The following is a 12,504-nucleotide window of genomic DNA, read 5'->3' on the forward strand; positions in this document are numbered from 1 at the left end:
AATGACAACATGGCAATAATATTACATTTTATTTACAAAAACAGGCATAGATATGTAAACATGCACTCATCTGCCACTTTATTAGGTACACCTGTCTGATTGCTCAACATTCACTAACACAAATGTTGAATCAGCTAATTATAAGGCAACAACTCAATGCATTTAGGCATGTAGCCATGGTCAAGTTGATCCTTCCGCAGTTCAAACCAAGCAACAGAATGAGGAAGAGAGGTGATTTAAGTGACTTTGAACGTGGTATAGTTGTTGGTGCCAGACAGGACAGTCTGAGTGTTTCAGAAACTGCTGATCTACTGGGATTTTCACACCCAACCATATCCAGGGTTTACAGAGTGGTCCAAAAAAAGACAAAATATCCAGTGAGTGGCAGTTCTGTGGGTGCAATGCCTTGTTGATGCCAGAGGTCAGAGGAGAATAGCCAGACTGGTCTGAGCTGATAGAATGGCTCAGACCAAGGTATGAACTCGTTACAACCAAAGTATGCAGAAGAACATCTCTGAACGCACAACACATTGAACCTTGAGGTGGATGGGCTACCATCTCAAGGTGGTGGCCACATCAGGTGCCACTCCTAAGAAGAACAAACTGAGGCTACAATTCGCAGAGGCTCACCAAACTTGAACAATAGAAGATAGTAAAAATGTTGCCTGGTCTGATGAGTCCCAAGTTCTGCTGAAACATTCAAATGGGAGGGTCAGAATTTAGCGTCATCAACATGACAGGAAGGATACATCCTGCCTTTTATTAATGGTTCGGGCTGGTGATGGTGAAAATGGGGGATAGTTTCCTGGCACACTTTGGGTCCATTAGTACCAATTGAGCATCATGTCAACATCACAGCCCACTTGAGTATTCAACCACAAAATAACATTGATTCAATGACATCTCTTCAACATTGGTTATTGGCTAGAATTGGATTATTGTTTGATGGTTGATACACCATCAGTCATTAATCTTCACCTAAAGTCAACATTTTTGACCAAAATTCAATGTTGAATTACCATGTCTTGCTATCTGGGCAGTAACTAATGCAGTATGAATGACCATACTTGATTGGCTCAGACTTTCCTATTCTTTGTAACATTTCTGTTTCTTTGTGTTTTCTTTTTTTTATGTGTTAAATATTTGTGGTATTTGGATTTATTTAGAGCAATCCTATCTAGATACATATGCTTTGTCATTTAAATCACAGTATGATGCTTTGGTTTATGAATTTTATTTGTCTCATTAAAAAACAGCTCTATCTTTGAGCAAAATTATTTGCCGACTTTAGTTATTTCACAATAATTATTTTTCATACCACTGAAGCTTGTAACACTTATTGGTTATTCTTTAACTTAGGTTAACTTATGTGAAATTTTGGCATCATGGATCTTAGTTTAACTATTTGCTTTAATAAACAGCCCAAATACCAATGCATCTGTGAGAGTGGATGGGAAGCTCCAGCTGGAAACCCTGCCTGTGTGTCTGATGTTGATGAGTGTAACCTGCCCACCAAACCCTGCTCATCCAACCCTCCTGTTCCATGTTACAACACTCAGGGTTCTTTCTACTGTGGAGCCTGTCCTGCTGGTAACACTCAAGAAATTAACTCAGCATTTTTTCTGTTGGTGAACCTCTTTTGTGGTAGTGACATCTAAAATTACCACATTTTAGATGTTTACCTTTATACTGCCCTTTCAAACATGAAATGGACTGAAAATGATGAACTAAAGAAGAAATCCAAAAGCAAACTAAGCCATAATGAAGAATACTGGTAATACAGATAAATTGTTTCCAATTCATGGAATTAAACTAAAGAAAATGGCATTATTTAAAAATAAATTCAATCAAGAATCACATAAGCATGTTAATTCAGAGTTCTATGCAGGTTCACCCTCATTGAAAACTATTGAGAAAATCTCCATGTTATACATGGTGCATATGTATCAACATGTGACCCAATTGAAGAAACTTTAATAAAGTTGAATTAATTGAAAATCAAGTAATTTTTAAATGATACTTTATTCACCACAGAGAATAGATGACATAAATGTTGAAATTGAGAACCTTTAGACTTTAATTGTAAAAATGAGCACTTTTCAGATTTGGTGTTTGCTATGGGTTTTGTCATACTTGGGATAAGGTTATATTTGCTCTTATGTAGCATTTCATCTTTTTTTTTTTTTTTTTTTTAAAGGGGGTACACTTATTTATGGGTCAGATAATTTATTGGCACCGATTTCCTTAATTTTGGGGGACTGGTGATTGGCTGCTACTTGCATGTGAAACTAATCTTATCCCCTGATCTTATCTACCTCAGCAAAGGTCTAAAAATCATCCACTGTCCTCTTCTGCACTCCCATGTGAAAATTTTCTTTTTTATCTTGTCAGTATTTAATACAACTGATGCAAAAACATATTCAAATATAATGATGTGCTGCTTTTTTAAATTCAGTATATAAAATATTTAGCCCGTCAGTCATGGAAAGACAGTCGACCCTCTTGATCCAAGAGAAAACTCAGGTTTTTAGGCAAATGGCCAACAAGAAAGCAAAATATGAGTGAATCAACCCTGAAACTACATTAAGCAGAAACATTGAATCTTTCCTTCCAAAAGTTTCTCCTGTTTTTCCTACCACACTCAATATCCACATACGTTATTTAACCTGGGGTGTTGTCATGTTATGTTTTATGTTCTTGATTTGTTTTATATTTCAGGTTGGCAAGGAAATGGCTACAGCTGTCAGGATGTGGACGAATGTTTGACAAATAATGGTGGTTGCTCTACTACCCCAATGGTCCAGTGCATGAATACTATGGGTTCATTCCACTGTGGTCCTTGCCCCCCTGGTATAACTGTAAAGTCATTGCTTCAGCAATTGTTGATCTACAGATGTACTGATTAATGAAACATGTATTGCATTCACAGATAAGACAAGTAATCACTGTATATATCGGTCATAAAAATGATATTTGTGTACATTTACAAAGCTGGAAATAAGCAATTAATTTAAATTTTTAATGTTTTGTCTTATATTTGTGCAGGTTATGAGGGGGATGGGAGAACATGCACACAAAGTAATATCTGCTCTTCCAACAATGGAGGATGTCATCCTCTAGCTATTTGCTCCTCCAACCCAGGTAATGTTTTAGAACATCATGTGGGCTATAAAGCATGTTAAACTGGCTAATGAAAGACGTTTGGAAATGTGTATAATTTTGTGTGAAAGTAGATACATTTTACTATCCATGATACACTAAATAAATGTAGTTTTGTACAGCTCTGAAGCTTCAGAGACACATAAATATGAACAAGAATAGGGTCAACAAAAGCTCATCGGATCTTTATGTCATGTTCTGTTTATTCTTAAACATGTACCAGGTTCAGCATTCCCTCTGTGTACATGCCCACAAGGATACACTGGCAATGGCTATGGTCCATCTGGCTGCACCCAGATAAGCAACATCTGTGAGACTAACAACCCTTGTGTCAATGGACATTGTACGGTAAGAGAGCTGCATCCTAGCTGCACATGTGCATGTTGTGCATGTTAAAATAAGAAAAGCTCTGAAGCTTCAGAGACACATAAATACAGCTACAAAGTTGGCTTTCTATCACCTGAAGAATATTTTCAGGATTAGAGGACTAATATCCTAGTGCGCTCGAGAGAAACTAATGCAGTATGAATGACCATACTTGATTGGCTCATACTTTTCTATTCTTTGTAACATTTCTGTTTCTAAGTGTTTTTTTTATGTGGATAAACACATCCATGTGTTTATCTTCAGTTGCATCAATTTCTGCAACAGTGGATGCAGAACCAAGGTTTGCTCAAAAAAATGAATCCAGGACACTGCTGCTGGCTTTCTGACTAAAATCAGGAAAATAGAGCATGTTGCCCCAGATCTACAGTCCTATCACAGAGAGAATAGACTTTAAAATACTGTCAGTTTATTCGCACCACAATACATTAAAGATCTGCTGTTGTTGTATCAACCTTCCAGACTATTTAGGTCAACAAAACCAGAACCAAACATAGAGAAACAGTATTCACCTTCTATGCACCACAAATCTGGAACAAACTTCCAGAAAACTTACAAGTTTTTTAATTTTCAATGAAGATTTTCATTTCTTTTTAACTTCACTTTACTTTATATAAATGTTTTCCTCTGCGTTCTTTGTTCTTCATCTGACTGATTCTTTATGATGAAAACAGTGAAGGTTGATTGTAACTTGACTGGCAGATAAATTTTACTTGTCAACAAATCCATCATTAAGGCTTTACATAAGACCTTTAAAGGAAAAATGTACTGCTCTTCCTCCTCAGTGCTTCAGCATGACACATGGGAACCAGATTCTCTGAGATTACTGTCGTCCATTTAGCTGATGTAAAATACCTTATTAATCCCACAGGCATATGAACCAATTTAACAATCTCCTGTAAGGGTTAGTATTACAGAAAAGTTGAAGAAGACTCAACGAAGATTCTGTATACTTTGATGAAAATCATGCTCAAGACAGTTTTTAATATTTTAGATGAAATATTTGGGATGTGACTGAAACTCTGTGGGTCAAGGTTATAGAGAAAAATAACAGCCTTGATCCTAAACTGAACTTATTACAAAAATTTAAATCCACCCCTTTTGTTTGGTGAAAGGCTGCCCCTAAACTAGAGGTTAAACATAAAGACAGGCATAGAAAGAATACATGATGATCTGCCTTGGTAGAAGGAGGCTGTCCACAGGAGCTGGGTAAGTCTTTAATATTAAATCAAGTGTTTTATCTCCTCTGATGGATCAGTTGACAGACTCTTTGAAGCATTGAAAGACTAAAAGACAAAGGAGTGTCAGAGTAAACTCTGTTGTGTAATGGCTTTAGCTAAGTGACAAGTGAGCTTATGATGTGACACACAGTTGACTCTTCAATGTACACTACAACTGAAACCCTTGTGCCATTGACAAGAGAACTTGTCAATGGCACCAATGGAAAAGACACCAATGGAAAAGAATGATATTTGTTTCACAGAATAAAGCCCCCAATAGGGACCTGGGGCTCGGTGTAAATAGACACATAAAAATAAATTTACCTTTCAAAAACCAATCCTAAAACAAGCAGAGCTGTTCCAGTGGGGAACTCAGACTGACAGAACACTTACACTGGGTTGTCCATATCCGTGAAGGGTTAGGGTTAGCTTGTGCACAATGCAAGCTAGTGCAAACAATGCACTAACTTTCATTGCAAGGAGGGAGGCAGTTTGGGAGGTTTACAACTTCACTGCTGCAAAAGAGGAGCTTTACTTACCTTTTAACTTGTTCTCAGACATCAGTATTATAGCATTAAAAGCACTTATCTAAGAGTACCTTCAAAGAAAAGTAAAAAGTAAATGTCACTTCTTTCATCTCAAGTCAAGTTCCTTAGAAGGATGTGCTGAAAGGCTCAGAAACATTTTAGCATGCATGACTGCCTTCGAGTATGTTATCTGCCTCATTATAAAATACATTTACATGTATGATAGGAATCTTTAAAATGGATTCATCATTAATTTTATTTTTGTTAATACTTCGAAATATTTTTGGGAAAAAATACCTACCTTTTTAAACATAGGCAAGTTATTCAATTAAAGAAGCATTTACAGCATGTGATAAGACCTACTGATAGATCCCAAGTAAAATTAAATAAGTCTGAAATGAAACGAAATGTGGATTATTTTTTCTTTTTCTAATATTTGTGTGCTGCAGAGCACCACTTCTGGCTACATCTGCAACTGCAACCCTGGCTGGCAAGGAATTCACTGTGATCAGAACATCAATGAATGCTTGAGCAACCCCTGTCAAAATGGAGGAACTTGCACTGACAGCGTTAATGGATTCACATGTACCTGTACTGCCCAGTGGACAGGCCCATTCTGTCAGACCCAACAACAAGGTACAAAAAACTGGTAGGAGTAAAGCAAAACTTTAACAAATGCCATAAAAAAAGGGATTGGAGGTAGAGAATATTCAAGAATAGATTAATATATACACTGTGTGTACAATTATAATTTGTAGATTTGAGAATTAATTTCATTGTTGAACATCTACTGCACTCTCTGTCAATCCAAAATGTTAATAACCTCTCAAACCTGAATATTTAAGAAAGTAAAAGTGAGATTTTGGCTTTTTTAGTACAATATCTATGTGTGCAGAATTATTGTGCAACTGAATTCAAACTGAAACTTTTCCCATCTCACTTGTTTGTTGTTATCTTTAAAGTGAGAATACTAAATACACAACTTAAAATTGACAAACTTTTCTGACATTTGAAAATATATCAGTGACCAATATAACCACCTATCTTTTCAATAACAGTTATAAGCCTTTCACTCATAGATTCTGTCAGTTTCTTGATCTGTTAACGATCAACTTTTTGTGCAGCAGCAACCTCAGCCTCCTAGACACATTGGATCAGAGATGTGATGAAAAGCTCACAATTTCTCTATGGGGTTTAGTTCTGGTGAGGAAGGGGGCCACTTCATTCTTCTTTCATCTTTAAATCCTTTACTGGCCAGACACATAGTGGAGTACTTTGATGCATGTTATGGAGCATTGTCCTGCATAAAAATCATGGTCTTCTTGAAAGATGCAGATATTTTCCTGTATCACTGCTTGAAGAAAGTGTCTTCTAAAAACTGTCAGCAGGTTTGGGAGTTGATTTTGAATCCATCTTCAAAATCAACTATTTTCAACTATTTCATTGACTATGAAAATGAAAACTATTTCATTTTGATTCTATTTCATTTTTAATAATACCAACTGTTAGAATAATTATGTTTTGTTATCATTCTTACAGTGGTAGTTATAATAGATTTAGTATTCACATTCCTGAGAAAAGTTCTCATACTTGTTAGCTACAACTGTGTACAGACCTTGAAGCTGCAACCATTTGTATCTTCTGGATACTCCTATCTGCCTCCCTCCACATTCTTTTCTACTTTCTACTTTGTAATAAAAGAGAAAGCCCTAACAAAGGGTCTTCAGAGCGCTCAGTGAACGGCTGGAAGCAGCGGTTTGCTGGGTTCTCTCCTTTTGCAAAAGCTTTCATAAAATTCACTTACGTTGTCTGTTTGTTCTTTTATTTAGATTCACAAATACCTATCACCAACCCATTCACCTTGCTGGCTAGGATGTACTCTCTATGTCATCAAACACTTGTCCTCTCACTCTTTGCTTTTTCCTTTGACCCATGTGCTTGTTTCAGCTCCTTTTGTCATCTTTGAAGTTTACGAGTTCTTATTTATTTGTTAGTTTGTAATTAAATCTCTCACATCTACCTTTTGCCTCAGTCTGTCTGCTTTTGGGTCCACTTACCATCAAACATCATGACAACTATATTTGTAAGAGGGGTGGGGGTGAGAGCAGTTCATAGGGACCAGTAAACCAGGCCAGTAAAAGTTTTACTCAGGAACATCTAAAAAGATAAATAGATAAATACATAAAATATATTGGTTTATTTGACCCATGTGCTTGTTTCAGCACATGGGGGTATATATATATATATATATATATATATATATATATATATATATATATATATATATATATATATATATATATATATATATATATATATATATATATATATATATATATATATACATATATAGTCTGATGTAAGTTTGGTTCATTTTGCAGAGTGTGGAGGCCAGTTGACTGGTCCTGCTGGTTCTTTCAGTTATCCCAACAACCCAGGTCATGATGAATACGATCACCTGGTCAGCTGTACTTGGGTGGTCCGCACTGATCCGAATAAGGTACGTTTGTGCCTTCTACCACATCACTGTTAGAAGTGGAAAACTCTTCAAACTAAGTATCGCTGATTTTGATCCACACTAAATATGTTCAATTGAAAAATGACAGTTTAATTGTAAATATACTCACTATAGATGAAAAGTATTTTTGTCATTCCTCAGGTGACATTACAATAATTGAACTAAAAGTAAAAATAAGGCATCATTTTTACAATTTAATTTCATTCTTGAAATTGTGTGCACTCTACAGGTTCTGCGCATCACATTTCCATTCTTTCATCTGGAGAGCAGCAACAACTGCAACTTTGATTTTCTGCAGATTCATGATGGGGACAATCCCTCTGCTTACATACTTGGAAAATACTGTGGCCAAAATAATCCTCAAGAACTTTACAGCTCCCACAATTCTTTGTACTTTTGGTTTCGTTCAGATCATTCTATTAATGCTGGTGGCTTCACAATTGTGTGGGAGTCCAAAGACCCAGGTATTTGCAGACATTTGTTCTGAATTTGCTGAATCAATTATTTTCACATTTTAAAAATCATTTAAAAGCTTAACAAAAAATGTTTTGACTTCTGGTGGATTTCAAACAGAAATGAAGTTGATATCTTTGTGCCTTCTCAGTGTGTGGTGGTGATCTGACTGCTTCTTATGGCAACATAAACTCTCCTGGTTACCCTGGAAACTATCCACCTGGGCGAGACTGCTACTGGACACTTTCTGTGGATCCTGGCTTGCTTATTACATTTGCATTTGGAACTCTTAGCTTAGAACAGCATCCTGACTGCAACTATGATTTTCTAGAGGTACAAAAAGCCACACTTACCTCTGGTATTCCAGGGCTCCACAAGAGGTCAAAAAGGCACATCTTGTCCAATTTCTGAATGAAAGTACTTAAATAACATAAACTGTTTTCCTGTGGTAGTGTGCTTTTAGCTTAACCTAGCATATCTTTCAAATGCCTTGTTTATATGTTGCAGATTCGGGATGGCCTTCTATTAGAAGACCCAGTTCTGGGGAAATACTGCAATACTGCATCACCACCACCTCTGCAAACAACTGGGCCAACTGCATGGATCCACTTTCATTCTGACTTTACAGTCTCAGACAGAGGCTTCCACATCACATACACAACATCACCTAGTAAGTACCTGGTGGCCAGAGCTGAGTAGTCAAAGATGTAATCAAGTAAGACTAGCACTGCTTCAACAATTTAAGTACAAGGAAAACGTAGTCATCCAACGAAGACTAAAAAGGTATTTGGTAAAAACACTACTGAAGTAAAAGGTAAAGATCATTTGATCTATATAGCACTTTTATTAAAATATAGCACTTTTATTAAAAGTGCTATATAGATAAAAAGTTATTTACATAAATTAAAAGGAAATACAAACAAAATAGCAAACCAAAGAAAAGAGCAAAAAAGAAAAATAATCTAAATGAGATTCAATCTATATGCCTTGTATGCCATCTAAACATTTCCAAGGTGCTAAGTTACAAATCATAATATGTTCTGTAAACTCAGAAAAACTGCATCTGCTTAAAAGTCAAAATAACTTGTTGCCTTAAATTTTTTGAGTAATGAAGAATTAGTTAAATTCTTCATTACATTGAACTCTTCAAGTACATTGAACATAGTATAGTGGACTATGTTTAGTGTACTAAAGCCCCTAATGGAATGGAATAAACAATTTAAATTGAATGTATTAATAACAGAGTTAAAGCAACTGGAGTTGATAAAGTGCTACACAAGTGTTTGGCTAATTGTACTAAATGTTTTTTTATTTTCCTTTTAGGTGATCCTGGCTGTGGTGGTACATTCACTGACAGTGAAGGGATCCTAATTTCTCCAAACTGGCCAAACGACTATGCCCACAACCGGCAGTGTATTTATTTGATCACATTGCCTCCAGGTGAACAGGTGGCCCTCAACTTCACTAACATGGATCTGGAGAACCATAGTGATTGTTCTTTTGACTATGTGGAGGTAAGATTTAGTAACTATACTTAAATTTTCAGCTTGAAAATTTGTGAGATCATTTTTTAGTCAAATTATTTTATTTTTTATGCAAAATCCAGAGCTTTTCTTAATAGTTTCATCGAGGTCAAGAACTTCATCGCTGACCTAGTAATTTGCTCTCTGTAGTATTATGTTTGAACACCTTTTCTTTTGATTGGAATCAAACAGTAAATACAAAATTTGCAACATATGTGACACGTTCTGAAAACTAAGCTCATACAAACAGGAACTTAAATTGATCTCCTTTAAAAACACTCGAGTCCTTTCAGAGTCAGTGTCCAAATAACGGTGGGATCAAGAGCCTTCAAGAGGGCATGATAACTTTTAGTTCCACAACAGGGTATTGTTATAGGGTCGGAGTAGGTTTAATACAGCACTTTGCAATTTCAGGTTATGAATAAATCCGTGCTCTCCTGGTACTTTGCTAGCTTGTAATGTGGCTTTCTCCAATTCTTTTTATGTAAAATGAGTTACAAGAAGATTCTGGGAATCTGGATTAAGTCTTGGCATCACTTTTCCTCAAATAATGTCAACATTTAAATGACAAAGTCTGTTTCTGTTTGGATGAAACAGAACATTCTTCCATTTAGGTTGAAAGGATAGAATTGTGCCTTCTTTACCAGTTCATATCTTTGCTTGGATCAGATTTTTTTATTATTAAATTTTATTTCATTATGTATTGTGGCTTATTATTTACATGGAACTCCTTATTTAGTTTCAAAATATCTGCCTCATTGAAAATGTGAATGCAGCATTGAGAAAGATCCCTACCAACACCATAACGGAAACCTATGAGCTGATCTACAACTCAGCATCAGTGATCCTTCAGATGGGTAGCTATAAGAGCAAACATGCCTACTGGCTAAAGAAACTCACTGCCCTCCATGAGGCGTTCATTTGGGGCAGCCCAAATGAACCAGCTGCTACAAAGTGGGACTCACCCTGAATGGTTAATTGAATGGCGGACAATCCTAATCCAGAAGGATCCATCAAAGGGTCCAGTCCCACCCAACTACCGACCAATAACCTGCCTCTCCACAACCTGGAAGCTCATGTCAGGCATCATAGCGGCTAAGAAAAGCAAACACATGGATAAACATATGAGCACGGCACAGAAGGGTATCGGTGTAAATACCAGAGGAGCCAAACACCAACTCCTCGTAGACCGCACAGTTGCCCGAGACTGCAAAACCCGACACACCAACCTGTGCATGGCTTGGATCGATTACAAGAAAGCCTATGACTCAATGCCGCATACTTGGATCATTGAATGCCTAGAGATGTATAACATCAACAGGATTCTGAGAGCCTTCATTGCAAACTCGATGAAGCTGTGGAAAACCACCCTTGAAGCCAACTGCAAACCACTTGCACAAGTGTCCATCAAATGTGGCATATACCAAGGAGATGCTCTGTCCCCTCTACTGTTCTGCATAGGCCTGAACCCCCTCAGCCAAATTATCAACAAGACTGGCTACGGATACCGACTCAAAAATGGGGCCAACATCAGTCACCTTCTCTACATGGATGACATCAAGCTGTATGCCAAGAGTGAGCGAGACATCGACTCACTGATCCACACCACCAGGATCTACAGCACGGTCCTGTGGGACTTGTAACTGTCCTCTATGTCTGCTATTGTTCCTTGTGGGAGTGAGACTCCTTCTGTGTGGATCACCTTCCCCCTCTTTGTGATCAGCCGACCACACTTCTCTAGTCTGAATGACATCCCAATGTCAGTGCTGTAGATCCTGGTGGTGTGGATCAGTGAGTCGATGTCTCGCTCACTCTTGGCATACAGCTTGATGTCATCCATGTAGAGAAGGTGACTGATGTTGGCCCCATTTTTGAGTCGGTATCCGTAGCCAGTCTTGTTGATAATTTGGCTCAGGGGGTTCAGGCCTATGCAGAACAGTAGTGGGGACAGAGCATCTCCTTGGTATATGCCACATTTGATGGACACTTGTGCAAGTGGTTTGCAGTTGGCTTCAAGCGTGGTTTTCCACAGCTTCATCGAGTTTGCAATGAAGGCTCTCAGAATCCTGTTGATGTTATACATCTCTAGGCATTCAATGATCCAAGTATGCGGCATTGAGTCATAGGCTTTCTTGTAATCGATCCAAGCCATGCACAGGTTGGTGTGTCTGGTTTTGCAGTCTCGGGCAACTGTGCGGTCTACGAGGAGTTGGTGTTTGGCTCCTCTGGTATTTACACCGATACCCTTCTGTGCCGTGCTCATATGTTTATCCATGTGTTTGCTTTTCTTGGCCACTATGATGCCTGACATGAGCTTCCAGGTTGTGGAGAGGCAGGTTATTGGTCGGTAGTTGGGTGGGACTGGACCCTTTGATGGATCCTTCTGGATTAGGATTGTCCGCCATTCAGTTAACCATTCAGGGTGAGTCCCACTTTGTAGCAGCTGGTTCATTTGGGCTGCTAGTCGCTCATGGAGGGCAGTGAGTTTCTTTAGCCAGTAGGCATGGATCATGTCAGGCCCTGCTGCTGTCCAGTTTTTCATACCTGAGACTCTTTCTTGAACATCTGTCACAGTGATGGTTACCGGGGCTTGCTCAGGGAGGTTGCTGTGGTCCTCTCGTAGAGAGATCAGCCACTGTGCATTGCTGTTGTGGGACGCCTCCCTTTCCCATATGCCTTTCCAGTATTGTTCAGTCTCCAGCCTTGGTGGGTCTGCTCTG

The 12,504-nt window shown here is 37.9% G+C and overlaps 1 protein-coding gene across 4 annotated transcripts in view; it reads left to right on the forward strand.

The window, feature by feature from the left end:
* The window catches only part of cubn (cubilin (intrinsic factor-cobalamin receptor)), an 85,811-nt gene that overhangs the window by 6,352 nt on the left and 66,955 nt on the right, over positions 1–12,504 (forward strand). For 3 of the 4 annotated variants that reach the window (XM_055022741.1, XM_055022742.1, XM_055022740.1), the window contains exons 8-17: positions 1,422–1,590; positions 2,719–2,850; positions 3,046–3,141; positions 3,383–3,507; positions 5,740–5,926; positions 7,672–7,790; positions 8,038–8,272; positions 8,413–8,594; positions 8,769–8,931; positions 9,585–9,775. In XM_055022741.1, coding sequence (XP_054878716.1) covers positions 1,422–1,590; positions 2,719–2,850; positions 3,046–3,141; positions 3,383–3,507; positions 5,740–5,926; positions 7,672–7,790; positions 8,038–8,272; positions 8,413–8,594; positions 8,769–8,931; positions 9,585–9,775 — 1,599 coding nt within the window. Of the gene's footprint in view, positions 1–1,421; positions 1,591–2,718; positions 2,851–3,045; positions 3,142–3,382; positions 3,508–5,739; positions 5,940–7,671; positions 7,791–8,037; positions 8,273–8,412; positions 8,595–8,768; positions 8,932–9,584; positions 9,776–12,504 lie in introns of those variants that run through there. The other variant, XM_055022743.1, reaches the window with a different exon arrangement.

The sequence above is a fragment of the Poeciliopsis prolifica genome, unplaced genomic scaffold, assembly GCF_027474105.1.
Source record: "Poeciliopsis prolifica strain line A6 unplaced genomic scaffold, Auburn_PproV2 SCAFFOLD090, whole genome shotgun sequence".
Lineage (NCBI taxonomy): Eukaryota > Metazoa > Chordata > Actinopteri > Cyprinodontiformes > Poeciliidae > Poeciliopsis > Poeciliopsis prolifica.